Source organism: Aquila chrysaetos, chromosome 21, assembly GCF_900496995.4.
Source record: "Aquila chrysaetos chrysaetos chromosome 21, bAquChr1.4, whole genome shotgun sequence".
NCBI lineage: Eukaryota > Metazoa > Chordata > Aves > Accipitriformes > Accipitridae > Aquila > Aquila chrysaetos.
In genome coordinates, this window is record NC_044024.1 from 12,339,487 (window position 1) to 12,366,029 (window position 26,543).

A 26,543-nucleotide genomic window follows, 5' to 3' on the forward strand; every position below is an offset into this window, starting at 1 on the left:
ATTCAGCCGGCTGTTGACCAACACCCCCAGGTCCTTTTCTGCCAGGCACCTTTCCAGCCACTCTTCCCCAGCCTGTAGCACTGCATGGGGTTGTTGTGACCCAAGTGCAGGACTTTGCACTTAGCCTTGTTGAACCTCATACGTTTCGCCTCACCCATCGATCCAGCCTGTCCAGATCCCTCTGTAGAGCCGTCCTACCCTCCAGCAGATCAACACTCCTGCCCAACTTGATGTCATCTGCAAACTTACTGAGGGTGCACTTGATCCCCCATCTAGATCATTGATAAAGATATTAAATAGAACTGGCCCCTAATACTGAGCCCTGGGTGGTGCAGAAAGGAGACAGCTTGGCAGTGAGTCACACTGCTGATGTTGATGCCATTCACCTCAAGAATATGGTCCCCAGGTGCTATTCTTCCATCTGCAGCAATGACAGAATCCTGCAAGACGTCCTGAACAATGTTTCCTAGTGAGGTGTCATTACTCCCTGGCTATCCTTATCCTCAACTCTTCCTTCAGGTCTTCTTGGTGAATTTCAATTTTGTTCTTTTCAGCCATAAGACTAACTTAACTCTCTGAGGAAGGTCTTCTTCACTCTCCTCAAAAGCTGGATTAAGCAGTCCAGGCTCTGCAGTCCCTAGTGATACCACAGCAGCTGCAGAGCTTTCTGCCACAAAGTGATGATACTCCATTTGGTACTTCCGGATCCTTGTGTGTGTTTGTCTCCACCTTGGTAGGGGGATGTTCCTTCCCTTTGGAAATTGGATTCTTTTTCCACTGTAGTTCATATTTGTATTTCTTGAAACCAGGACACCTGTCCTATAGATGAGCTTCTAGTTCTCACCGCTGCATTGTCTGCTGACACTGCCTTGAAAGGACAGAAGACAATCATCTTATCCAACAGGTTTCGTACTAGAAGGCTGGACTTGTGGCACTGCTGGAAAGAGAGCTTTTTCCGATCCACAGGACAAAAGTTATACTCCTGCATGAAGTTTTCAAGGTATTTGAAACAGTGCATATGTCCACAGGGGGTGTCCATAGGTTGGAGAAGAGCCTACAGGCAGTTATGGCAGATAAGTTCATTGTCCACTTCATCCTGGAAGTTGTAGAGATGATTGTCCAGCAATAGGTGGAACTGACCACATTCACAGCAAAGTTCACTAACTTCGATGTGTGTTCTTCTGCTACAGGATCAGCCACGATAGCCAGCATCAAGCACTCTCGGGCCACCAGCAAGGAAACTTGTCATGTAGTAGCTGTCTGACAGAGGTCCTCTGTAGGCACCGGGGCTGGGAATGTGACTTGCTCATCCCTGGGAAGGGTAGGGAGGTGAGGGAAGTCCAGCACCAACTCAGCCTGTGACGGTGGCAATAGTCGGCTCCTCCACCAAGTTTCTGGTTGGGGAAGAAAGTCGAAACCTGCTTGAGGGGAGGAGGCAGCACAGCCACCCAGGTGTCTTGCAGTTGTCCAGGAGTCTCCATCCCTCCTGCCCGGCACAGCATGGCTCAGCCCCGTGTTCTCGGGCTGTGTCCCCTGGAGTAAGCCAGTCAGATGCTGGTGAAAAGGCAACAGCTGTGCCAGGCTGAAAGACACTGCGGTACCATAAGCCATCCCAGCGTGATGGCAGAAACTACAGCATGCAGGGAAAGGCAGGTGGTTTATGCCAGTCTAGGAGGGGACCAGTGGGGCTTGGCTCCCACTGTCTTGCTTAGCAGGGCCACACACGGCTACTGGATGTCTCTGTGCCCTGGATTCCTTGCTGATATAGCAGGGAAACCTTTTTTCAGGAAACTGGAGCTTTGCAAAGTAATTCCAAAAAATGGCGGATTTTTCTTTCTGGCTTTTCTTAGCTTTCCTTTTTTGAGATAGATACTGTAGAAACTTAAAAACATGATTGAATTTGTGCATGCCTTTATTTATTGAGCTATTTATGATGGGCACAGATTTCCCTAAGCCAAAAAGCCCCCTCCCTCCTCCTTCCCCAGCCTTAGTAATCAGCTTCCTTGTGCTCCAGCCCACGCTAGGCTATTTTCCTCTGTCAAATCCTCCATCACTGGTTAAATTACCTAGGTGTGTGTTGGCTTTATCTTTTTTTGGTGAAATCTTATAAGCTTTCAATTCTACTTTGCCCAAGTCCCTGTCATCCTCTTAGGGCTCTTGTACACCCTGCTTCTCTCCTGGCTGATCTGTAGAAGGTCTAATTTCAACAACCTGCTGCTCTCGGGGCTGAAGTCTGTACTCCGGTGCCCATGATGATCATCTCTGTCCATCAAGGCTCCCAAGTGCTTCACAGCTACAGTGAATTGCAGATGTTTGGACTCCTTTGCACATGGATGTTAAATTTTCCCTTCCACCGTCCCTTTCTCAGATGCTCCCCTTCCACATTTTGCTGCCTGTGTTCACTGCAGCCTACATTGCCTGCACACCTTTTATGCCACCGTACTGTTAATGAGCATATTTGGCATGGGCCCTGGTTTGCCACCAGGGTGTCCTCTCCCACGCACATGGTAGCAGCTGCCTTCTGACATGTGAAGACATGCTTCATTCAGAGTCTGTCGCGTGAGCCAGTTTTAATCTAGGATGCTCTTTCCTTTTGGCTCCCCACAGAGATCACAGGACCCTGTTTAATCCAGCTCCCTGTCGGTGTACGGTTGAGTCATAGGAGGTTTTTCTGTTGCTACATCTAATAGTGCTTTGCTATGAGGAGCAGAACATCAACCTGCTTGGCTGGGAGTCGGCACTGTCACCCAGCAGCTCTCCTTGTCTGGAAGTTGTTTTGATTCTTTTCTTAGACTTCTCCCTCTCTGTGTCTTTCTCTCTAAAACATTAATTTCCTCTAATTAGAGCCTCCTTAACAATTCTTTTTTCCCCTCTCCTCAGTTAATTTCCTCTAATTAGAACCTCCTTAATAATTCTTTTGCTAAATCAATTTCCTCAGTTAGAACCACCCGCCATAATTTCTTTCCATCCTTTCAAAAGCTGTCGGAGTAGCAAAGCAAATTATGCTTCTGGGTAACCTTTATCTCTTACTTGGTATTTTAAAAGAAGAACTGTAACAGGTTAGACAGGCACAATTTCCCCTTCCAGAGCTATGCTGGTCTGACCCCATTAGGTTATACTTAGCTGAGTGTTGTACTATTGTATACTTAATTAGGCGCTCTAGCTCTTCCTCTGGAACCAAGGTAAGGCTGAATGAATTAAACATGACACTTCATTATTCAGATCAGATTTAACAGTGTCAAAATCCATCTTTAAACCAGATCAAATTGCTCTCTAAGAATATGTAAAACCTCCTGCCCGTTAGCTGTCCTGTGAGCCAGCCGTTCCTAACTTTTTCTCTGCAGCCATGCCACCTTTCTTCTTGTGACAAGCCTTTTAAGTACTAATTGTTTCTAAAACATGCTGTTTTTAAAAAGAATTTTTTTTGTATGTAATTTACAGAGTAAGTAACTATTAATGGTACATTGCTTTTCACAATCATGCTGTGGGCCACATCAGCAGTTGGTATAAATGGGGAGGCAGCTGATTTACACATTATGGACCTTGGGCCTGAGTTTCCTCTTCTACATTATGCAGTTTATTCCCAGTCGAGACTGCATTATGCATTTCTCTATCCCTTTAAGATGGACCATAAGGAACCATCTCACTATGTCTGACCTTCCTGAAATCTACAAAGGACAACTCGCTCCATTTCCTGATTTTGGGAAGAAAAGGGCCAAGTATTGGTGGCAACTAGGAGGAGCCATAGAGTTTTAGTGAAGTCTGTTTTTTTATGTAATTATGAAAAAAAAGAAGTAAGGAAACACATCTGAGCTGCAGGAATGCTCTCTCCCCACCACTGGTAGGTGCAGCACTGGTGGCTGATCGTGTTCCCTTTTCTACTACCCCTTTCTCAGGTTAGCACCTACTACCAAGCACAGATCTGATGGTTTCAACAAGTGTTGTTGTGAAGGAGAGCACTGCCCTGCTATGATGCATGGTACAATAGGGCCCAGCTCACGTGAGACAGGCCAATGAAAGCTACCTCACAACAGGCCTAGGAGACTGCTTCTGGTCTTTGTAGCATAAGGACTTTCTCTCTCTTTTGGCTATGCCCGGCATAAGCTGCATAGCCTGCTCAGAGTCCTGATCACAAAGCAGAATGTCACTGTGAGCCCTGAAGAGTCTGCTCCAGTAAGGCAGATGGGCCCTTCAAACTTGTGAAGTGCTTTTTACCACCATCTGATGAGAATCAGCAATGCCTCAGTGGGTGGATGCCTTGGGTGCCACTTGGTACAAAAAGTGGAGTGATCCATGAGGAAGGCTCCACAGATATTCTACGGGGAGCTGGTGGAGGCTTGCAGCTACTCCATCCTTGTCAGTGCCACTGTCAGCTTTCTGGGCAGGTTCAAAACATTTAGCCAAGCCCAGCTACTGTGGAAAAGCTGTACTGCTGCCCTCTTTCACACTTCTTTCCTTTGGACCTTTCCAAGCCTCTAGCACTCCACAAAGTCTGTTCTGGTGGAAGTGGTGCAGAAGTTGTAAGATCTCCTTTATTTTCTTTGCAGTCTTAATAACTGTGCAGAAAACTCCATTTGCCATCACTTCCCATGGAATTTTGGAGTAGGATTGGATGGAAAAATGAAACCCATTAAGGTTTTTGATTTTGACAAAATCCCTAATGTTTGAGATGGGAATAGGATGTTTTTGGACAATCTTACAAGGAGTAAAATGCTGGTGGTGCTGGAGAGGAGGCTGTTTGGGAAGGGTAAATTCTCTAAAAAGATACTTTAGAAGGCTAAAAAAAAGCTGTCTGGTTCTTCTCAGAAGAGATGAGAGAGCAGGAAGAGGGAATCACCAGGTTGAATTGTTCAGGCTGACAATCGACTACAACTGAAGAGATGCTGTTCTCTATGCTCCTTGAGAAGCCCATCTTGCTGGTCTCCAGTCCTTTCCAGCTGAGGACAAAGAACAGCTAGAGATAGAGATAGGCAATCCAGTAGACAATGTTGAAGAGCAGGAAGGCAGTGGGGAAGAAAACTCGAGAGTAGGAGTCCAGGCGGGAGATGTGAATGCGGACCCTCCCCTCCCGCCACATTCCTGTCTGACAGTCTTCAATGCAGCAGAAGAACCTCTCGCATTCCTTTCCTTCCAGGCAGGGGGAGCCAGGGTCTTCATCCTCATCCTCCTCTATCTCTGGGGGCCAGTGCATGATGTTGTTGATGTTGATGGTGGTGAAGGATGGCATCACCTGTGCACCGGCAGGTGGCTATAATGAGGAGGGGAAAGTGGATTAAAGGGAAGGAAAAGGCAAGAAAACATGTTCTAGACACCCAAACCCATCCAATTGGCAATAGATCATAGCATAGGTGCAGTTCAATGGAGAGGGATGACTGATCATTCCCCATCTCTGCACCTGGTTGTAAATTACCACCTTGGCATACTGTAGGGACTGGCAGCTTCCTGCATGACTGTGAGTTTCCTCCCTGGCACCCTAGGGCATAGCCTTAGTCAGCAAAGATTTGCTCTGATTCCCTATCTCTGCCACTAATAGTCAGTGCAGAAACAGGACCTGTTTGGTTTCAGCTGTGCTAGCCTCTTCCCTCATTCCCCTGACCTAAGCTGTCTCTGAAGACACAGCACACAGTCCAGATGTGTCTTCTGGTTGCTGTCAGTTACTGGAGAAAAGCTGGAGAAAGGCTGTGTGTGACCCATAACCTCTTGGCCCAGGACAAGAGGCATACCATCAGCCTCATGGAAGAGCTCTCTCCACCTGTACTGGGAAATGAGGCTGGAACAGAAGAGATCTGTCTTTTTTGGTTTCAGTTCTGTCCCAATTCAGAGGCCTGTTTCAGCCAATGTCAGAAGTACCTGCCATGAGCTTGGGCAGATCTCAAGAGGATGATGACCATTCTGGGTTCACTATCACCACACTCAGGAGGTCTTCTGATGGACAGACCACAAAAGAAAGTAGGTTTCTGCATCTCTGTGACATAAGATACCTCTGTCATCCACAGAGATCAAACCCGTACAGGTGGAAGAACATGGGTATGGATCACCCTGGCTTAAAGTGGACATTTACATTTGGTCATGTGAGTCATCCTAAACTGTACTGATAAGCTCTCCAGCAATTCTGAAGAGAGCACAGGGTGCCTGGCTCTGACAGGGACCTCCTTGTTTTAGGGGAGCCTCATCTGCTTTTTCTGGTTGTGTCTCACCTTTCAGGTGCTCAGACCCAGCACACAGAGTGGTTTGAGGGTGTTATGAACACAGTATGGGTCAGGCAGTAAACCACATCAGCAGTTTCCAATGCAGGCTCAGGAGAGATATTTCTAACTAGCTTGAGGTTCTAACAGCATCCACCTCTGCTGGCTCCTTTGACCTACCAGTCTGGCTTTCCTGTTGTTTTGCTCAAGTGGTTTCTTGTTTCCCACCAGGTAGTTGAGTGTAGCATACTCCATGAGAGCTGCAAAGACGAAGATGAAGCACACAGAGACAAAGAGGTCCATGGCTGTGATATAGGAAACACGGGGAAGGTGCTTGCGGGAGATCGTACTCAGGGTGGTCATTGTTAGCACAGTCGTGATACCTAAGAGAGAAAAGAGCTGGTTTAAGTAATGAAGAGGAGCACTTGTGTCTTCTGCATGCATCTAGACCCAAGAAAATCCACATTTCCCCTCTCATGTGGGAGAGAAATTCCTCTGGTTGTCTGGTCCCATTTTTGCTCTGCTCAGAGGGACACTGGTCTTGAGGTGCCCTCTGTCAATGCTCTACAGAAAAAGAGCTGTTCAAAACCCAGGTGTCACACAGGCCATCAATGTGAACTGGTAAAGGAGAGGGGAACTCGGACTCTGCTTAAGGCTGTACACAGGAACAACTGCTTGGATGATGGCAAGAGAGTCCAAAGGAAGGACATGCTAAGAGGCAATAACACTGGATGGGTGGCTTTGGGCAGGCAATGGGTGAGTTGGGATTCAGTCAGTGATGTCTGGCTGAGTCAGCAATAAACATGGCAATGTCTTAGATGACACAGGACTGCTACTTCTGTCTGATGTGAACCAGAGCTGGAAGGCAAAGGCCTCTGTTCTTTTTCTGCCTTTGTCTTTGAGCATTTGCTCCCAGGATTAATTCAGCCCAATGCAAAGCTCGTCATAAAATCATAGAATAGTGTGGGTTGGAAGGGACCTTTAAAGGTCATCTAGTCCAACCCACCTGCAATAAGCAGGGACATCTTCAACTAGATCAGGTTGCTCAGAGCCCTGTCCAACCTGACCTTGAATGTTTCCAGGGATGGGGCACCTCCCACCTCTCTGGGCAACCTGTTCCAGTGTTTCACCACCTTCATTGTAAAAAAATTTCTTCCTTATATCTAGTCTGAATCTACCCTCTTTTAGTTTAAAACCATTAATCCTTGTCCTATTGCTATAGGCCCTATTAAAAAGTCTGTCTCCATCTTTCTTATAAACCTCCTTTAAGTATTGAAAGGCTGCAATAAGGTCTCCCCAGAGCCTTCTCTTCTTCAGGCTGAACACCACCAACTCTCTCAGCGTGTCCTCATAGGAGAGGTGTTCCATCCCTCCGATCATTTTTGTGGCCCTCCTCTGGACCCACTCAAGCAGGTCCATGTCTTTCTTGTACCGAGGACTCCAGACCTGGACACAGTACTCCAGGTGGGGTCTCATCAGAGTGGAGTAGAGGGGCAGAATCACCTCCCTTGACCTGCTGGCCACATTTCTTTTTATGCAGCCCAGGATATGGTTGGCCTTCTGGGCTGTGAGCGCACATTGCCGGCTCATGTCCAGCTTTTCATCCACCAGTACCCCCAAGTCCTTCTCCACAGGGCTCTGCTCTCAATCCCTTCATCCCCCAGCCTGTATCGATACTGGGGGTTGCCCTGACCCACGTGCAGGACCTTGCACTTGGCCTCGTTGAACCTCATGAGGCTCACATGGACTCACTTCTCAAGCTTGTCCAGGTCCCTCTGGATGGCATCCTGTCCCTCAGGCGTGTCAACTGCACCACTCAGCTTGGTGTCATCTGCAAATTTGCTGAGGGTGCGCTCAATCCCACTGTCTATGTTATTGATGAAGATACTAAACAGTACGGGTCCCAATATGGACTCCTGAGGGACACCACTCATCACTGATCTCCATCTGGACATTGAGCCGTTGACCACTACTCTCTGGATGCGACCACCCAGCCAATTCCTTATCCACTGAACAGTCCACCCATCAAATCCATCTCTCTCCAATTTAGAGAGAAGGATGTTGTGGGGGACTGTGTCGAAGGCCTTACAGAAGTCCAGATAGATGACATCCATACATCTTCCCTTGTCCACTGATGTAGTCACTCCATCCTAGAAGGCCACTAGGCTGGTCAGGCAAGACTTGCCCTTGGTGAAGGCGTGTTAGCTGTGTCAAATCACCTCCCTGTCCTCCATGTGCCTTAACATAGCTTCTAGGAGGATCTGTTCCATGATCTTCCCAGGCACAGAGGTGTGGCTGACAGGTTGGTAGTTCTCAGGGTCCTCCTTTCTACCCTTTTTAAAAATGGGTGCAGTGTTTCCCTTTTTCCAGTCACCGAGGTCTTCACCTGACTGCCATGACTTTTCAAATATCATGGAGAGTGGCTTGGCAACTACATCAGCCAATTCCCTCAGGACTCTGGGATGCATCTTCTCAGGTCCTATAGACTTATGTATATTCAGGTTCCTCAGGTGCTCACAAACCTGATATTCTCTTACAGTGAGAGGGACTTTGCTCCCCCAGTCCCTGTCTTGCAGTCCATCCACTGAAGAGGTGTGGGAAGAGAGGTTGCCAGTGAAGACTGAGGCAAAAAATTTGTTGAGTACCTCAGCCTTCTCCTCATCCATTGTTACCAGTTTGCCAGTCATGTTCATCGGGGTGGTACACTTTCTTTGACCTTCCTTTTCTGGCTGATGTACCTATAGAAGCCCTTCTTATTTTTCTTTGCATCCCTTGCCAAGTTCAGCTCGAGCTGCGCCTTGGCCTTCCTGACGCCATCCCTACACAACCAGGCAGCGTCCCTATACTCCTCCCAGGATACCTGTCCTTGCTTCCACTGCCTGTACATTTCCTTCTTGCCGTTTAGTGTGACCAGCAGGTCTCGACTCATCCATGCCAGTGTCTTGCCTTCCTTTCCTGATTTCTTACACCTGGGGATGGAGAGCTCTTGCACTCTATGAAAAGCATCCTTAAAGATCTGCCAGCTCTGTTCTGCTCCCTTGTCCCTGAGGGCAGTTTCCCAGGGGGTCCTATTGGCTAACTTCTTGAACAGCTGGAAGTTTGCTTTCCTAAAATTTAAGTTCCTGACTTTACTCTTTGTCTGACCCATATCCCTCAGGACTGCAAACTCCACCAGTGCATGATCACTGCAGCCCAGGCTGCCTTCAATCTTGATGTGACCGATTAGCTGACTTGCATTGGTGACCATCAGGTCCAGTATCACGTCCCCTCTGGTAGGATTGTATATTACCTGGCTTGTATATTACATTGAGTTATCCTCAATGCACTCCAGGAATCTCCTGGATTGCCTGCAGCTCACCGTGCTACTTTTCCAGCAGATGTTGGCGTGGCTGAAGTCCCCCAGCAGGACGAGAGCCTGCAAGTGCGATGCCTCCTGTAGCTGGAGTAAGAAGGCTGCGTCAATAGGCTCCCCTTGATTGGGCGGCCTGTAGTAAACACCAACCACAAGATCCCCTTTGTTGCCTTGGTCTCTAATTCTTACCCATAAGCTTTCAACCTGCTCATGGATATTCTTCAGAGACAGCTCTTCACAATCTATCCATTTCTTGGCGTAGAGGGCAAGTGGGTAGGAGATGATAAGGAATGTCTTTTGACTTGAATGGGGCTTGGAATTGTTTTTGCAGCAGCAGTAATGCTCACAGACCTGTTTCCAGAGTTGAAGTATCAAGAGCCGACAAAGGATCAGCTGCAAGAGTTGGTATCGTGATCTCATCGACTGCTTTTTAGGACGTGGAGAAGAAGATGGAAAGCCACCTGTTCTTCCTTCTCTAGTATTCATCTAAATCCACCTGCCACCCTTTCCTGGGGTCACCCCAATGGCTCTGGGTGGGAGCATGGCAAGAGATTTTAATATTTTCCTGCTGTATTTGCTTTAGCAGATGTGATATGACTTCCCATATATTTGAAATGCCAATGGAACTGGTCTGGTTTACATCTCCCTAATGTAGGCTGGCAGGCTTAAAATGCACTGGGAATCATTTGTATTAAGTACAACAGGGACTGTGGAGAGAATACATTGCTCTTGATGTGCTGAGGTCCCTTCCCACAGAGAGGGGCCCCCCTCCTGGGGAAACTTGCCTTTGTTTTTTGAGACAGCCACCATAGTGGTGTCAGCCTTGCAGAACATTTTGCCTCTTGCTGTTCATTCCTTTCCCAGCCACAGACTATGGCATACCCTCACCTCCATTGGAAATGACACCCCACTCCTCCTCCTGCTCTCTCCATGGGCACCAAAGAAATTGATTTTGATAGGGAGGTGGGGAGAGATGGTCAGAATGGATGGGCTGTGACTAGCCCTGCCTGATGCTGATGGCCCCTTGCCTCTCCTCTTCCTCCACACAGAGGCCTGCAGGGAGGGCTGGGAATGCTACCTCCAATTAAAGGGAAAGTCAGCAAGGCTGATGGGAAGGACAGCGCCAGGAAGCAGAGCTTGCTGCAAAATGCAGATACAGCTAACGTGTATTAAAGATTTGTAAAGACCTGTCTAGCGCCTATCAGAGCAGGATTCAATCAACATAAGCTTTTTCCTGCCTCAAAGAGCCACTGCAGGTTGCTGAGAAAATCTAAACAATAGGCAGAGCTGTTGCCATGTCCTGGACTCCCACTGTGGTGTGACTGACAGAGAAGGGCTGTACCTACAAGGCTTCCATGTCCTGCCAGAGCTTGGGACTCTATGGATACAGCCGAGCAACTTTGCTTGTTACCCTACAACCTTCTTGTCACTGGTCCTGCACTGAGCCCTTGAAAAGTCATGAGGAAATGCAGAATACATGCTTGTGACAGGAGCCCTTTGGCCAGCATTGCAATGCCACAGCTCACCCTTTTCCCTGTCAGCACATGAGAATACCACATTGTCAACTTGGAAAAGGCTGTGTTCAGGTCTCAGATCAAGATATGAGAGTGTTGTGCTATCCTGAAATAATCCAGTAGTCCAAGCCAGCTGGAGATTCGGTCGAGCTTGAGGATAGTGTTCCAAACAGAAAGATGGAGGAGTGGATTATCCTCCAGTAAACTGAATAATGCCAAAAGATGGCAAAGTGCTTTAGGAGATTTTGTTCTCCAACACTGCCAGTCTGCTAGCCTTGCAGAGTTTGACAAGCATCAGACATGCAACAACCTGTCTCTTACCCAGAGATGTCCTGGCTGGCGTAGAGTCTCTCTTGATCCAGAAGGAAACCCAGGAAAGAACAACAGTCAGGATGCAGGGAATGTAGGTCTGAATGGCAAAATAACCCATACGTCTGCTTAGGTCAAAAGAAACTGTCATCACCATGTACTCCCCTAGGAAAAAGCAACAGAGACATTGGAATCATAACATGTGGCTTCCTGAAACACAAAAATCAGCAAAGTTTCAGAATTTGGAGTGTTTCTGATGAGGTTTTCTTGTTGTTTTAAGTGCCTGGCTGGCTGGTTTTGTGGCTGGCTTTGTGGCTGCCCAGATTGTTAGCTTTATGGACAGCTGTGTGGCTGGCTGAGTAGGTTTGGTGGCTCACTGGCATTGTAGCTGGCTTGCTGGTTTTGTGGCTAGTGGGCTCTGTGTCTACCTGGCTGGTGCTGTAGCTGTCTGACTTAATGTCTTTGTGACTAATTTAAGAGCTGACTTTGTGGTTGCCCAGCTGGCTACCTGCCTGGCTGGCTATGTGGCCACCAGTCTGCATTTGTACTGTCCCAGCTGTGTGTCCAAGCACACTGAAAAGCACACTGTCTGGAAGAGTTTCAGAAAAGAAACTATAGAGTTTTCATCTTCAGCTGATTGCTGCAAGGGTTTCTTTTCTATAGAAGCTATTTAGCTGTAACAGGCTACATGGCCTGGCTTGCTAACTAACTACCTGAACTGTGACAAAGGAGGTGTCCTTCAATCACTTTTATTGAGACTCTGGTTCTGCCCCTGGAAAAGGAATGTGGTGCTGTACATCCTAATCACTCATTTGGCAACTTAGAGCTGAGGTTCTTCCACTTTTTCAGAGGATCCTAGTGAGTATTGGAAGAAAGCCACCTGACAGCTCTAGGGTTAAGATGGAGCTTGCAAGCAATTACCAAAAAAGAGAATTACAAATGTCAGACAGCCACTAGTGCATTCAAGACACTTTCACTGCACCAATTCTTGTCCCGGTTTGTCCTGCCTTTCTACCCCAGTTAGAGGCTGGCTGCTGGTGTTGGCAACAGCAGCTTCCTGCAGAGTGGCAGAAGCAATATGTGAACTTGCTGCTTCAGAGGGCTTAAAAATATGAGCTCACCCCACCTGCAGGAATCCAAAGAGGCTTTCCTCAGTTGTCTGTGGGAAGGAAAGGGGATGTGAGCTATTATGAGGAGGAGGAGCTGAAGGGCCTCCATTCCTTAGTTTCTTCACACATGCAGCCTTGTTCCTGTCTCTTAAAGCATAATTCAGGTGTTCGTCAGCCCCACACAACTTTACAGAAGGAAAGACTGAGATCTGCAAGTTCTGATTTCCCCACCCCTGTTCCAATTATAAGCATCATCCAGGAATGACATAGTATGCACATACTGCAGCAAGAGGGGATCTGAGCTCCATCTCCTCTCCCTCTTGACCCTTCAGTTAGGGATAGCTTCATTCGCATCAGCATTGTCACCCCACAGTTCACAGCTGTCAGTGGTTCTGGCCTACCCCTGCTTCGTCTTCCCCTCACTCTTAATCTCCATCACTTCTGCTCCCTCTAGCAAAGGTCCATCCCTTCATTCTTACATTCCTCTAACTGTGCTCTTGTGACCTTCCTTCCCCTCCACTGTGGAGCTGTCTGATGACTCCTTTGCCTCCCGCGAGGTCTCCAACACACTGACGTGTCTGTGGGCTGTCTCCCTTTGCCTCACCTGCCCCAGTCCTGAGAACTTCTGAGGTGTTCCTCAGCCCTGTGAAGTCAAACTGGTACAGCCTCCAGGTGCGCTGGTCGGAGACCTCAATGGAGTAGCGCCTCCAGCGATAGACAATCTCGTCGCGTGGGTAGCCATCTGGGAAAAGGGTCAAGGACATCAATGAAATGGTACGTCATGTGCCTCCACCTCATTCACCACCCTGACTGCAAAAGCACTGGCATCTCACTCTAGCTGTTTTGTAAACATGAAGCTTTCAGGCAGGTATTTCTCATGCCTTTTGTTTAGGTTCCCTTAGGCATCCCCACATACAATGGGAGTAGGGACAGCATCTCCCCTTGTGGGCCACTTCAAATCCTAGGGATGGGAAATCCAATGGTAGAAACGGAACTTTTCTAAGGACTGCACTGGTGGGAATGAGGCTTGGATTGGTGTAAGAGGACTCCCCCAGCCTGAAATCTTTAAGGGTTTTAGCTCCCTGGCGCAGCATGGGGCCCTCACTACTCCTCATGACTACCTTCCCTTCCCAGGCATGACGACACCAGGAATAAAAAGCTGTGAACATGGGAGGTAGCCTGGCTGTGGCTGCTCTGACTATCTCTGTACCTCTCGCCCTGGGAGCTGATCCTGAGTATGGAAAAGAAAGGGTGCATTCTCCATGGAGAAGGAGATCTGGCTCCTGCAGGCTGGAGCATGGCTTCTCCTGGCTCTGGCTTTCTTGACAAAGAAAGGAGCCTACTGTGAAGCAGGGACTTCAACACCTACGAGAGAGTTCCTCAGAGGAGGAAAGGAGCAAGAGCTTGGCAGCAAATGAAAAGTGTGTTTCTAATTATCAAGCATGTATGGCATGTACCGTTAATTAGCAAAGAATGAGGGATGGTGGGAGATGAGGGGATGGGATCTCCTCAGCCTGCTGCCTCCCTCTGAAGCACCTCAGAGCCACGTGTGCTGCATCTCTTCAGTGGCACGGGAAGCAGGAGAGGTGAACCCGAGCTAAGATGACTAAATCAGATTTCCAACCAACGCATGAGGACAGGAATCTCTTGGTGTAGAAAGGCTCCCTGCAAAATTACCAGTGGAGATATGCTAACATCAGCAGCCCTCTCTGCTGATGAGAATTGACACGTGGGGACTGAGAGGGGAGGTCTGAGTACCCCTCCTTTGCCATCACCTTGGGTGCAGAAAGTGGGCCTGTCTCTGGGCTGAAGTCTGGAAAGCCAAGCTGTCCCCTCAGAGAGTAGGAGAAGGGGGAAGATGCAAAGCAGGACAGGTGCCATTTGTCTGCCAGCTGAAGGGATATACTCTGTCTAGAGTGACCAGAAGGTCAGTGAAATAATCACCTCCAACCATCCACCCAAATTAAGGAGAAACTCAGAGGTGCTGTGAATCTGTCCCTGAAGACCTCTTCTAGCCCAGAACTGGGAGGATGCTTCAGGGCATGACAGGTAATGGCCCAGGAAGACAGTCACAGAGATTAGGTGAAAAATGTAGCTAAAAGGGAGGATGGTCTTCCCAGAAGAGTTTTATTCTACTGAGGTTTCTCTACTTGCCTTCTAAAACTATTAAAAAATATATATACTCACAACTGGAAAAAACCAAAGGGCAGGAGTGAGTGTCCATTGGGAAATTCTGCAGCTGGAGCAGACATTCAGCCTCGATCGTCAGCCTGAGAGAGAAAGAGAGAGAGAGAGACTGAGATATTGTGTTGGTGAAGGTGGTTTGATTCCAACACCACAATGTGACAGAGAGATTCTCGCTTCCTTGAGAGAGAAACACTAATTTGTTGAAGATCAGTCTGTTTGCAGGAACATTTCAAAACAGCAGCAAAATAAAACATATGTTTGGATATTTTCAAAGTGAGAAAAACATCTAATTTTCACATTCAAAAAGCTTTTTTGTTTAGTAAGCTTTTCACATTCATTTATGGGACTGAGAATTTATGGGAACAAAAGCCAAATGTTCAATATCAGAATTAAATAGCTGGACTAACCAACTTTTAAAGGATTTTGGTTTAGGCAACCATTTGTAGTTCTGACTTTTTTCTAGGTATGATATGGAAAAACAGTTTGATTTTTTTGGAAGCCTTCATCCTGGGAAGAGGAAGCCCATTCTGCAACCAGTACTGCATATGCCCTCCCATCAGCCCTGGGAGATGTCTTCACTACTCTTGTCCCAGGGCACCTGGAAACCTCCTCTGCTTTGACCAGCTCCTTGTTCCCTCACCTCAACAGCCAGCTACAGTGCCTGCTGCATGTACCTGAGTGTGTAGAGCACTTTTCCATCATTCCAGATGCGGAGGAGCTGATTAGGAGTGGTTATCCAGTGGGAATCAGCCCGCTTGGAGTTCCTGAAAAAGGTATCTGGGATCCAGATGCGGCTCACCATGTTGGTGTTCAGCGTGAGGGCCTTCAAGGTGCTGTTGAAACGAAGACGCCGGTCATACCACGTCTGAGCAAAGAAGATATCAATGGTGTATTCCTGTGAAAGAGAAGGAAGAACATGTCTTTCTGAGAGGGATGCAGGCAAAGCAGAGCCCTGTCCTCTGGTCTGCAGGCCACTGTTTCGGAGTCACAGCCAGAACATTTGCTTTTTAAGTCTGGGAGCAGGTGTCAGTGACCACTGACACCTTTCCAGGCTCATCTTCAGCTCGGGGTCAGGACATCCATGGAACACTTAGGAAGAGCAAAGACTGTGTTGACTGGTGGGTTGAGCTGTAGCATGTTTGGCCTGACCCATGCCTGGAAAGCCAAGACCATACAAACTAGGGCTTGGGCTTCCTCTTGATGGACAACTCAAGCCAAACACTCCTTTTAAGCACAGGCATGAAGGAACAGTGTGGACATTGGCTGAATCCAGTCCTAAGTTCAGCTACACCTTTCAAACACAGTCAAGGAAAGCTGCTTACCAACTTACCAGAGAAGGCAAGCAGACAGCAGTTTCTGTTATTTATTAGGACACAGCCCAGCAGTGCTCCATACACCTAATTTGTACATATAGCAATAGTAGTGTTGTGCATAAACCTAGTGAGAATCCATCCCTTACTTCAGGACTTATACTATAAATGGTTTATATGAAAAATGGGGGCACTGTGGGTTTCTGGGCAGATACCCCTTGCTGAAAATTAGAAAAGGAAGCTGGGGCAGGGGCTGCTATGGACCCAGCTGTTGGTGTAACCAGTTCAAAATCTTGAGCCTTTTGCAGACAGAAAACAGAGTTTCCACCATAATGAGGACCTTTGGTTGTGGTGAGAGCGAGGGTGTCCTAGCTCACCCATAGCTAGTGTTTCTGGGAGGCAGCTCCTGTCTGGACTGGACTGGACTGGCAGTAGTCCACATCTTTAGCCCACTGTTCTCATGCTTGCTGGTGCAAGAGAGTTTGCTACTTACCCTCTTTTTCAGCCTGCCTGAGAAGGTGCTAATTAGTGCCATGCAGAAGCATGTCTGGCACTTAGTGGCTCTCTAAACCAGACACCCAAATCCAGTTCCACCAGCCCATACTAAAGGCTGTCACCTGCTCCTGACAGCTCCTCTCTGACTTGGACTTTGCTCCCTTTCACTCCTGTTAAACCCCCATGACCACAAAGGCATCATCTCCCTCTCTCCTGTGGGCAGAGATGAACAGCGTCTGACTTTGCCATTTCTCCCTCTCATTCTCCTCCTCCCTCTATTGATTTATCTCGATGGAATTTTTATGACTGCAGCACATCCTCCCTCCACTGCCCTCGCTGCTGGTTCAGAGCTGACTTCTTCAAACCATGCCGTTAAAATAGATGCGGTGCTCTTAGCACGCTCCCTTGGACAGCATGTCCTGCTGGGGGCAGGCAGAACAGGGCAGCACATGACTCCCTGCTTCATTTTCTTCACCCTTGCTCCACTGTCAGCTAACCAGTGATGAGTGATTGGTACTGAAAACATCCCTTGCATAGGAATGAGATCATGAGAAAAGAGCATTTGCCATCAGGCGGTCGAGTCACTATCTGGGCTGATCCTTCACCCTGGTTAGACACAGGGATGAGCAAAGGTGATGGGGATGAGGTCCTAAAATATCTCTAAATGGGGACAGATGCAGCATGTTCAAAGTGATGGCATTGCCTCTACAGTTCATCCAAAACAGACAAGAGGAGACACAGAGCTAGGATAGCAGCAGCCCTCAAAACCAACCACACAAGCATGGCCACTGCCTGAAAACAGGAGGTGGACAGAGCCCATTCCAGCATCTGAATGCTCTGGATTGGACTGGGTACTGCTTGGACATAGGGTATGTGGTGATGAAGGCACAGATCAGGTTGTGAAACAGTGAAATAGAGCCCACAGCCGGGCAAAGAAGCATTGGCACAGTAGGGACAAGATGGGGTAATGGCAGCCCAAGAAAAAGACATATATGGGGAGGGCTGGCTTTATTCTGCTTGGGGTCATTTTCTTTTCCTTGACAGCTGTTGGGTGAAAATAACACAACATTTGACATATTCTCCCCCACCCCTGCAAACCCTGTTTGAGCCAATATGAGCTTACATTGCTCCTCCTAAGCAATATCTCTGGTGTAGGAGAAAGCAACCAAAACTGCAATGAATGATGCCACTATCAGTTTCTGTGTCCTAACTGGAGTCACTTGTGAGATCTTGCTTCTGGGCTGGCTGCTCAGATTAGATGTCCTGCTGTAAAGTTCAGCATTCAGGTCTGGGATAACCAATGCTAACGTGTCAGGAGAGTGGAGGGTCAGCTATCCCAGGGGTTTAGTATTGTCAAGCCCAGATTTTCAGAAGGGATCGGAATTAAAGAGCTCCTCTTGTGCCATTCATAGCCAGCCTTTGCAGAAGGTGTACTGCACAAGTCATTCAGCTCTTCTGAAAAATCTGAGTTGTTATTGTCACTGTCCTGTGGTTTGATCTAATTTCAGCAGCTATTATTAGCACAGCTATTCATGAGGAAGAACTTAGTGGCTGAGCTGGCTCCCTTGCCTCTAGGTGGGGAACCCATTGGGAAATGTTGGCATTTACAAATGTATTTTCATTCAGAATTATCTGAGGCAAGTTTTATAAAAAAAATGCTCTGTCCTTTGGGAGCACTTTTACCCTTCCAATTCTCTCCCCCATCCCACTGCAGGGGAGTGAGCGAGCAGCTGTGTGGTCCTTAGTTGCCAGCTGGGGTTAAACCACAACAGTTCCTGAAGACTTTATCACCTCTTCCCATCAGGTGTGGTTTGCATTGATGCTGAGGAACCTTGCAGGACTGCACGTCCACACCAGTCAGTTGTGGGATAGTGCTCAGGCCTTTCTCTGAGCATTAATCAGATCCCACTTAGCTGTAGGCACCTGACCAAGGTGATTAAAATAGGAGGTGTTTTGACCATGGGTTCTTTACAGTCACTGGAGAGGGGTAGGTATTTCTGGAGGAAGATCCCAATATGAAGCAGTCCAAGTTGTCTTCTGGAAATGCCTCGCACTCTTGCTGACCTTAGAAGAGTCCAGGTTGATCAAGGCTGAATAGCTGAAGTTTGGCAGGGTGCACTCAGCCCCTAAAACTTACAGCAGTGCTGTTTCTTGAACTCCTGCACCCCTGTAGTTTCTCTCTGCCCCTGATTCATTCTCAGGCATCACAAAGAGACTTCTCAATACCTCAATTTCCCCATGTGGAAAAAGCTTATTGTAAAATACGCCTCCAACATTACTGTACCATCTGCTATGCGGCACATGGAGGTTGTTAACTTCTCTGTAAAAGCACGGGCTTTTTTGGAGTTTTCAACAGAAGGAGCTAGTGGAATAAGAAGAATTGCTCTAACGGTTAGGTCGCACCATTTGGATCACACGTGGGGTAGCACACACATGTTGGCATGCATGCAATATTACATCAAACTTCAGTCATAAAATAAAAAATCAAACTACCCGTAAGGCAAACACTGAAGACTGCCTGCCCTAAATACTATCACGTGAGTTTATCCAATGCTGAGGAATGCCCTGCAGCATTGCCACTGCTAGCTGTGTGGGCTCATGTCCAACTCAGCCTTTCAGCATGTCCCTGCTGGCTCTTGGTCACTGTCATCACCTGGCACTGCTTCATATCACTGATCAGTCCTCGTTTTCCTCATGTGGGCAGCACAGATGCTGGTGGAAACCTGATTCCAGAAAATGGTAAAATCTGAAAACATTTAATGGAAAAAACCCTGTCCTGTAAAAGAGCATTTGTGGGAAATAAGGGGATGTGGAGTTGACAATAATATTTCATCTTGGAAGAAAGAAATAAAACAACAAAAAGGTTTTACTGCACTCTCAAACCCTTTCATTTTTAAAAACATAGTTTAAGTGAAAAGCTATGGAATTTCCATGTGAAAAGTCATTTGAAAGAAAACCTCAAAATTTTCAATCCAAAAGAAAATAGGCAGGTTCAGAAATCGGCCTGTCCCCAGCACAAGAGAGTTGGGAGCTGGCCACTATTCTCTTTGTGTCCTACCCTAAGCCCTGCTCCTTGGGTCATCCCAGCCCCAGCCGCTCTGCCCTAACCTTCATGGCCCTGGAGCACCTCCCCATTTCCCATCCTGATGTCCTTCCTCATACAGCAAGGACATCCAGCCTGGCCCCAGGTGGCTCCTCCCTGTGCCTCCTCTCTAACCTCTGCGTGTATGTGCATACACATGGGGAATCAGGCCATATTTCCAGTTGGATTTGGCCCCAGAACTCTAGACTAAGTTCCACCCCGGTTCAGAGCAGATATGAGTTAGGGCTACTCAATTTCAGACTAACAGCTTAAACTCACAGGGTTAGCATGACACAACTTGAAATTAGCAGTTTGTATTTTCAGGTTACCTTATACACCAAATAAACACAGCTGTGCATTGCCAGAAGATCCTTTTCAAATGGCTCAAAGCAAGTTTGTGTGTGCAGTTCAGCTGACCCCTCTCAAGGGTGCAATTAGTGGGATACAGAGGAGTTGGTACTCCATGGTTCCTCTGTATCCATCTATGAGCTTCTTTCCCTCTGTTCTTTAAGAGCTCAGCTGTCTGACAAATGCCAGACAGAAGCAAAGCCATGAGATGAAGATGTCTTAGATGTCTTCCTTAATTAGGATAAAATTAAGGATTTAAAGGTGGCTTTTGCAACTTCACTTGTATTCAACAGCAACAAGAAAACCTCCAAATAGAGGAGACAGAGACCTAGAAACGGGTTCCTCCATTTTCCTCTGCTGGAGAGATAGTTTGGAAAATTCCTAAATAACAGTGGGGCTGAGAAATTAATATCCTAGCCAGTCTCATTCTAGCTTTTATTGTTCTGATATTTGTTTTTATTCATAGAGGCCTCTTCCCTCTGCACCTCCAAGCAAATCCCTTGCTGCAGTACAGTAAAGCAGGTTACTTTCCTGGGAAGCATGGCCAGCATTTCAGGAGGGCTGACGTGAATCTGATGGGTCCATGCTGTCAATCACAGAGCTAAGCAAAGCAAGTATTACAGGCAAATGCTTTGGGGTGCTGCAATTCAGGAAAATCTCGGGAGGAGATTTTGGAGGAGACACAGGAATGGGGTATATTTCTTTCAAGGGCTGGTAGGTCGCTCTGTGCAGCTCGAGGCAAGCCAGGAAGCCTCCAGTCTCCCTCTTCCGCAAAACAGGGGTCAGCCCAAGCATCCCCCCTTCAGACAGAACTGCACTTAGCAACTCCATACCCCTGCAGCCCTTCCTTCACAGGTGAGCATTTTCTTCTCCACAACATCCCATGCATCCCTCCCAGCCTGCAAACTTCTGTGACAAACCCTGGGCTGCTCCCAGCAGCTGGCTCCACGTCCCAGGGAACACACTCAATAATAGCAAAAAGTCTGGAGACACTCTCCAGACTAAATAAATAAACTAAATAAAATAACCTTATTTTAGAAAAATCTTCAAATCTGATGCACAACTTGTCCCCACAGCTTGCAGGCAAGAATGTGCTTCTAGCACGACATGTGCAAGCACTCTCCAAAGGCAGCAAGCAGAGAGGACATGTACTAACAGCATATGTTAATGCCTGACACTGACCATTTCAGCGACCAGTTGGGCAGTGCCAGGCTTCTCAGTTCTCCCATTAGTAGTGTGAAACACCTCGCTTGTGGATGCCTCCGTGTCCCTGCTCTGGGTGAGTTTTGTCTCCCCAACACAAAGAGCAAAAGAATGAGAATATAAGTTTCATTATGTTTCCAAGGTCCTCCTCTCTCCAAATCAGACCCTAGAGAGCTTTTTGGACATGATGCTGGAGTGACTAGGGGAGCTCACAAGGACAAAAGGAGCAGAGCTCTGATGATCTGTGTTTTCAAGGTGACACACTGAACTTCCCATCTGTTTCACTTCTGCAGCAACACAGGCAGCGCTGTCCTTGTCTGAATGTCTTTTGCCTCTGCCCAGGGAATCTCAGTTGAGACAGCATTCTTTTTATAATACAAACTCACTGTTAAAAAACCATCACCATGTCCTGTGCTCGTGCCAGGAGCCTTCAAACAAGACATGCTGTACATGCTGCTCTGTCGATTGCAAACTCCCCAGTCAAGGCTTGTTCACCCTTGGAGTCTCTGCATTCGGGAACTGGACAGGGCTTTCAAAACCAAGTGCTGGCTTCTGAGATCTCTACCTGCCTGCTCTCATGCATGTGCAAGCAGACACATCTAAAAGGCAGGCTTTTATACTCATGACAGCCAACCATCCCAGACTCTTTTTCCCCCCAAACACATTCTTCTGAGCTGTTCCCTTGTACCACCACTTCCTGTCCATCAGTGATGTTATCACCTCACATGCAACCCCAAGATAGCTGCTGATTGCCATGGTGCCTGTTCCTCTTTTCATGGGAATGTAGCCTGGCACATGGAGTCTCTCACTGTGAGCCCCAGGGGCATGTGACCTAGAGCGTGTGTTTTAGCATCTGATTAACAGTCATTACCCAAAGGATCAAGGAAAGTCCTTGAGTCGAGACATGACGTCAGCCAGACTCTGGTTTATAGAAGCACAGTCTGCCTGCACTGTCCCTGATGAGGTTATTCCTGAAAGGGCAGAGGTGTGGACACAGGATGCTATATGCAGACGGGGCAGAATTAATTAAAGGGGAAGATACTGAACACTTCAATGAAGTATTATGCAAAGCACCATGGGGAAGGAGCTACCTCCTTTTAGTTTAGTTTTTCACCACTCTCAGGACAGGACATGGCCTGGGTGGAAAGTCGTGTGTAAGCACCTTCTGATACAAACGGGGATGTAGCCCAGTTACCATGAGCTCTAGAAAATGCCTGGGCTGCTTGCAAAGCAAAGCCACACTTGTCCAAAGTCTTGTTTGCATGTCAAACCTTACTGCTAAATGCTTAAATGCACACCACGATGTTGGGCTTGAAGCAACTTTGTGCCAGCAGAAGAAAGCAGGTGGGGGAAGAGAAGAGGTAAGGAGAGAAGCACACAGGATAACTGGAAGAGAATACTTAGCACTTCGGGCAGGTGCTCTTGTTTATTTGTCCTTTAAGCTCATGGGGTGTTTGACGAGACAAAAACAAATTTCCTTTGAAAGGGCTAGAAGACAAACCTTTTCACTGCATACAATTAACTCCCTAAGATTGCTCCTCCATGACAGCTTGGCAAGATTCAGATGAGAAGCTGGAATTTCTTTAATTGCACTTCCCATTCCCATGCCACCCACTGTGATTAAAATGAAACACTGGGATGGGCAGTCTAATACTTCCCAGGCCTGGGAGAGCAGCTGCTGCAGCTCCCCTGTACCAGGCAAAGGAAAGTAGGAGGTCCTGCGAGTGCCCCAAGGTGTCCAGTCCTAAACACTCCTGGGGAGGGGTGTCTGGGATGGTCAGCCTGTCCCCATGGAGACATCTGCAAGTCTATCATTGCCTAGGAACATGATCTGTTACTCCAGCTCTGACATGTTCTTTGCCCTACCTCTCTGTCTTTACAATACTCACTGTCCTGGGCTGCTGGATTCCCATGAGCCTGCCTGCAGGAGCTGGACACTGCAGCTTCACTGTCTCCTCCCTAGGATGGAGAGGCAGGAATGAGAGCAGTATCCTGTTGCAGCAGCAGGGAAACGGCCCTCAGGTGAAGCGAAGGAAGGCAGGAACGTCGTCCAAACATTAAATGACATGGGTACCTTCAACTCTCAGAGGCACATGGCTGTGTGGTTTCGAAGTATGAGAGCAAGCATCCTTCTAGGCTTAGGGCTCGACAGCTGGGCCTGTCTCCCTGCCTCCAATCTGGTACCTCATACAGAAGGGACCACCACTGGCATCACCACTGGCTTTGCCAGACCCTAGTACAGCCTACTGCTGCTGCTGGCTCACCAGATGGACTAGGGGGTGGCAAAGTCAACACTGCCTCTGAGATTTAGGGTCTGATTCTCTTTTACATCCAGTCCCTATGTGGGGGTACTGAGGGTTTTGGAGAGGCAGAGTAGTCCACAGTAGTCTGTAGACTGTTGTAAAGGTCTTAGCACTTTTCCCTGTCTGTTCAGGGACTGAACAGCCCACATCTGCTGTCCAATTCCCTTTGCTGTTTTTTCATCTTTCCAGGCTTTCTTGGGTTTTCCCTCTTTTTCCCTTCGCTCCCTGCTCTAGTCTTCTTTCCTCCTCCTCCTCTCCATGCCCCTCTCCACATGCTCTTTGGTCTGTAGCTCACCACTCTGCTTCTCTGCCTCAGCAAGAAAGGCAGTACCACCCTGCGCACGCCCCTCCTCAGACATCTTCAATTGTAATGGCCCTATTCAAGCACCACATCATTTCCCACGCCCTTCTCACCTTCTCATGGGATTTTGCTTTGTCTAGTAAGGCCATACGCTCTTCAGGGGAGGGACCACCTCTCTCTATGGACTGAAAGGTGTCTAGGGATCTCAGCTGTATGCCGATTGTCATGGAATGAGAACAAAGTCCCTCCCACTGCAGTCTTAGTGATGAAGAAATTGCTACAGAAGCTGTGCTTTGAGGTCAAGACAGGAAGGAGAGGGTGGCAGAGACAGGGAGCCTTACGAGCTCTGCTTTCTGTGTGGATCAGAGCCAGAAGCTTCCTTCCAGTGCAGGAATTGTATGGCATGGCACAGCAGCATGCAAAACCAGAGGGGTTGAGAATGGGCAAACAGGCAGCTTCCCTCTGTCCCAACAGTCACAGGAGCTTAGGGACAGAGTATAAAGAGCAGGAGTATCACTACAGCTTCCTAAATATGCCCTCCTCCATGAGAACCACTTGCTTCCAAAAGCACTGAGCTCTGTCAAACCATCTTCACGGGCAGCACGTTTACAGGGTGGAGAAGCCAGCAGAGCCCAGAACTGGTGGTGCTGAAGAAGCGATGCTCGCCACCAGCCATGGGAGCTGCGCTGCTCCTGGGAGATGAAGTACAGGCTGAGGTGGGCTAATGGGCTGCCCCACAAGAGGAGTCACAACACAGCACAAAGCATGATGAGGAAACTGGCCCTGGGTGGGCACTATGGTTCAGCTCTCCAAGAACCAGTGAGCCAGAGTGGCACGTAAGAGAGGCCCACCTCCCAAACCCTGATGCTACTCTGTCCTCCTCCCACCAAAATGGGTCTGAGAAAGCACAGTGCACCCATGTCCCTGGGATGCCATCCATTGTACAGAAATGCCTTTGCTGGCCAGGAGGAAAACCACTGTTTGCATATATGAATCCCTTTCTTATCCTCATCCTCAAGGAAAAAAGCACATTCAAAAAATCTGAGAAAGTTCTGCTTTCATAAAAGGGGAGGGTTTTTTGCCCTCTGCAGAAATCCTCACTCCTGACAGTGTTCTCTCCTGGCCCCAGATGAAGGAGGAGGTGGGGACAGTGTACTCTGCTCCACTGACTCTTTCAAGGAAACTTGTTTCATGTTGTCTCTCATGCCCCCTTGCTGTGCTTGCCAGCTTTCTCTTCCTGCCCTGCCAGTTCCTTGATTTAGCTCCTCCCTGCTTCATTTTGTTTTTCCTTTCACAGTTCTTTTCAAGCCACCACAAAACCACAGCCCAGCCCTAATGAGATTTCAAGGGAGCAGCAGGCTGAGGAAAGCAGCTGGGAGAAATGAATCAGGTTACAGAGAAAGAACAATTTCTTTCTGTCTCCCCTGTTGGGTATTCGAAGGGCAAAGCAAGCTGGACTGCAGTTACAGAAGGGACACCAGGCCAGCTGATTCTCCTTTCTAGGCATACATCCACACTTCAGGCCAAGTGTGCTGGTCATTTGGAAGCCAGGACACCAGCCACTGGCCAAGCAGGACCTGCAGAGCTCTGCCGCTCTGGGCTGCTCACTTCCCATGGCACCTAGTGGCTGCAAAAGACTCTCCTCAGAAACTGGGGGCCGGTATTCCCAGTCCTTTTTTCCAGCTCCTGACTGTTTTGTAGAGACCCAGCCTACTGCAGATGCCTCCTTTAAAATTCAACCAGTCTACCTTTCCCAGCTCCCCTAGATGGCTTTAGGACATCTTTGGGAACTAGTGAAAAAGGTGAAGGCTTGGGTTTTCTACACAGAGGTATAAGGAATGCACTGGCAGAGCTTGTATATCCCAGAATCATACATACAAAGAAACCAAACAATTTTGACTCTTGAGCTGAGTCCAAAGTTCCTGGGAGCTGGACAGCCCATTCTCTGCTGCTCCTTACCAAATCCCAGCACTTGGACCTGCCTTTGGCTTTTTGTGATAGCAGCAACACTGAGGTATTTTCATCTCTCTTCTTGCTGATCCAGTGAGAGATGACCAGTGTCTAAGCAGCCCCTGACCTCACTGCTGCAGAACTGGACTGAAGCTTGCAGCCAGCTCCTCAGGAAGGTGCATGCAGAGCTCACATCCAAACAGCCGTGAGCAGTGGGAAGGGAGCTTGGCTTCACACAATGGCTCACTCCTCCCTTGCCGTGCAAACTGCGTGCCCAACATCCCCATTCACAGTGCTCCTTCTGTCCCCTACCTTCTCTGCAGAGACCCTTCCTCCCCAAGCCTCCTGGTGAGATTTACTTTGCACATCCTTCTGGCACACTGCTCCAAGCCATGTCACCACTGTGGCTCTTTGTTGTGGCAGGGGGAACCAGGGTACATGGTGCCTTCTCACAAGGTGCAGATTCATGTGACAAACTCAGGCTGCAAGCTCTGGACAGGTCTGTCAGTCCACCACTGCCAGATCATGAAAGGAAATGGTTGTCTTGAATATTACAGTTCTCTTTGCCTCAGCTTTTCTTTTCAAGGAGCAAATGAAGAGATCAGCCAGTTACCATCTTAACTTCTTCTTAATCTCCTGCCTCCCTGTGGCTGTAGGAACAACCAACCAAACTCCCACAATTTTTTCCCACTTCTCACTCCCACCCCACTGCTCTGCTTCCTCTCCTTGTCCCCACTACACTACTAAGGTGGCTTTGGGTGTCTGTGGAGGAGAATGACAGACCAAGGGACACAGGTCTGGTGTGGGAGGTGTAACAGGTACACTGGCAAAGCTGGAGGGAAAGAGAAGCAGATCATGGGCAAGTGTCAGAAACAAGGCTTACAACATTTGCAAA

General features: G+C 48.0%; 1 protein-coding gene across 1 annotated transcript in view; it reads right to left on the reverse strand.

Moving 5' to 3' along the window:
- Nucleotides 1–483: 483 nt before the first annotated feature.
- LOC115333602 (gamma-aminobutyric acid type A receptor subunit epsilon) overlaps nt 484–26,543 on the reverse strand; it is a 42,416-nt gene continuing 16,356 nt past the window's right edge. The window contains exons 4-9 of the mRNA XM_029996745.1: nt 15,331–15,551; nt 14,657–14,739; nt 13,074–13,211; nt 11,373–11,525; nt 6,366–6,568; nt 484–5,248 (exon numbers count right to left, since the gene is read on the reverse strand). Of these exons, the coding sequence (XP_029852605.1) occupies nt 4,955–5,248; nt 6,366–6,568; nt 11,373–11,525; nt 13,074–13,211; nt 14,657–14,739; nt 15,331–15,551 (1,092 nt within the window). The 3' untranslated portion in view covers nt 484–4,954. The remainder of the gene's footprint in view (nt 5,249–6,365; nt 6,569–11,372; nt 11,526–13,073; nt 13,212–14,656; nt 14,740–15,330; nt 15,552–26,543) is intronic.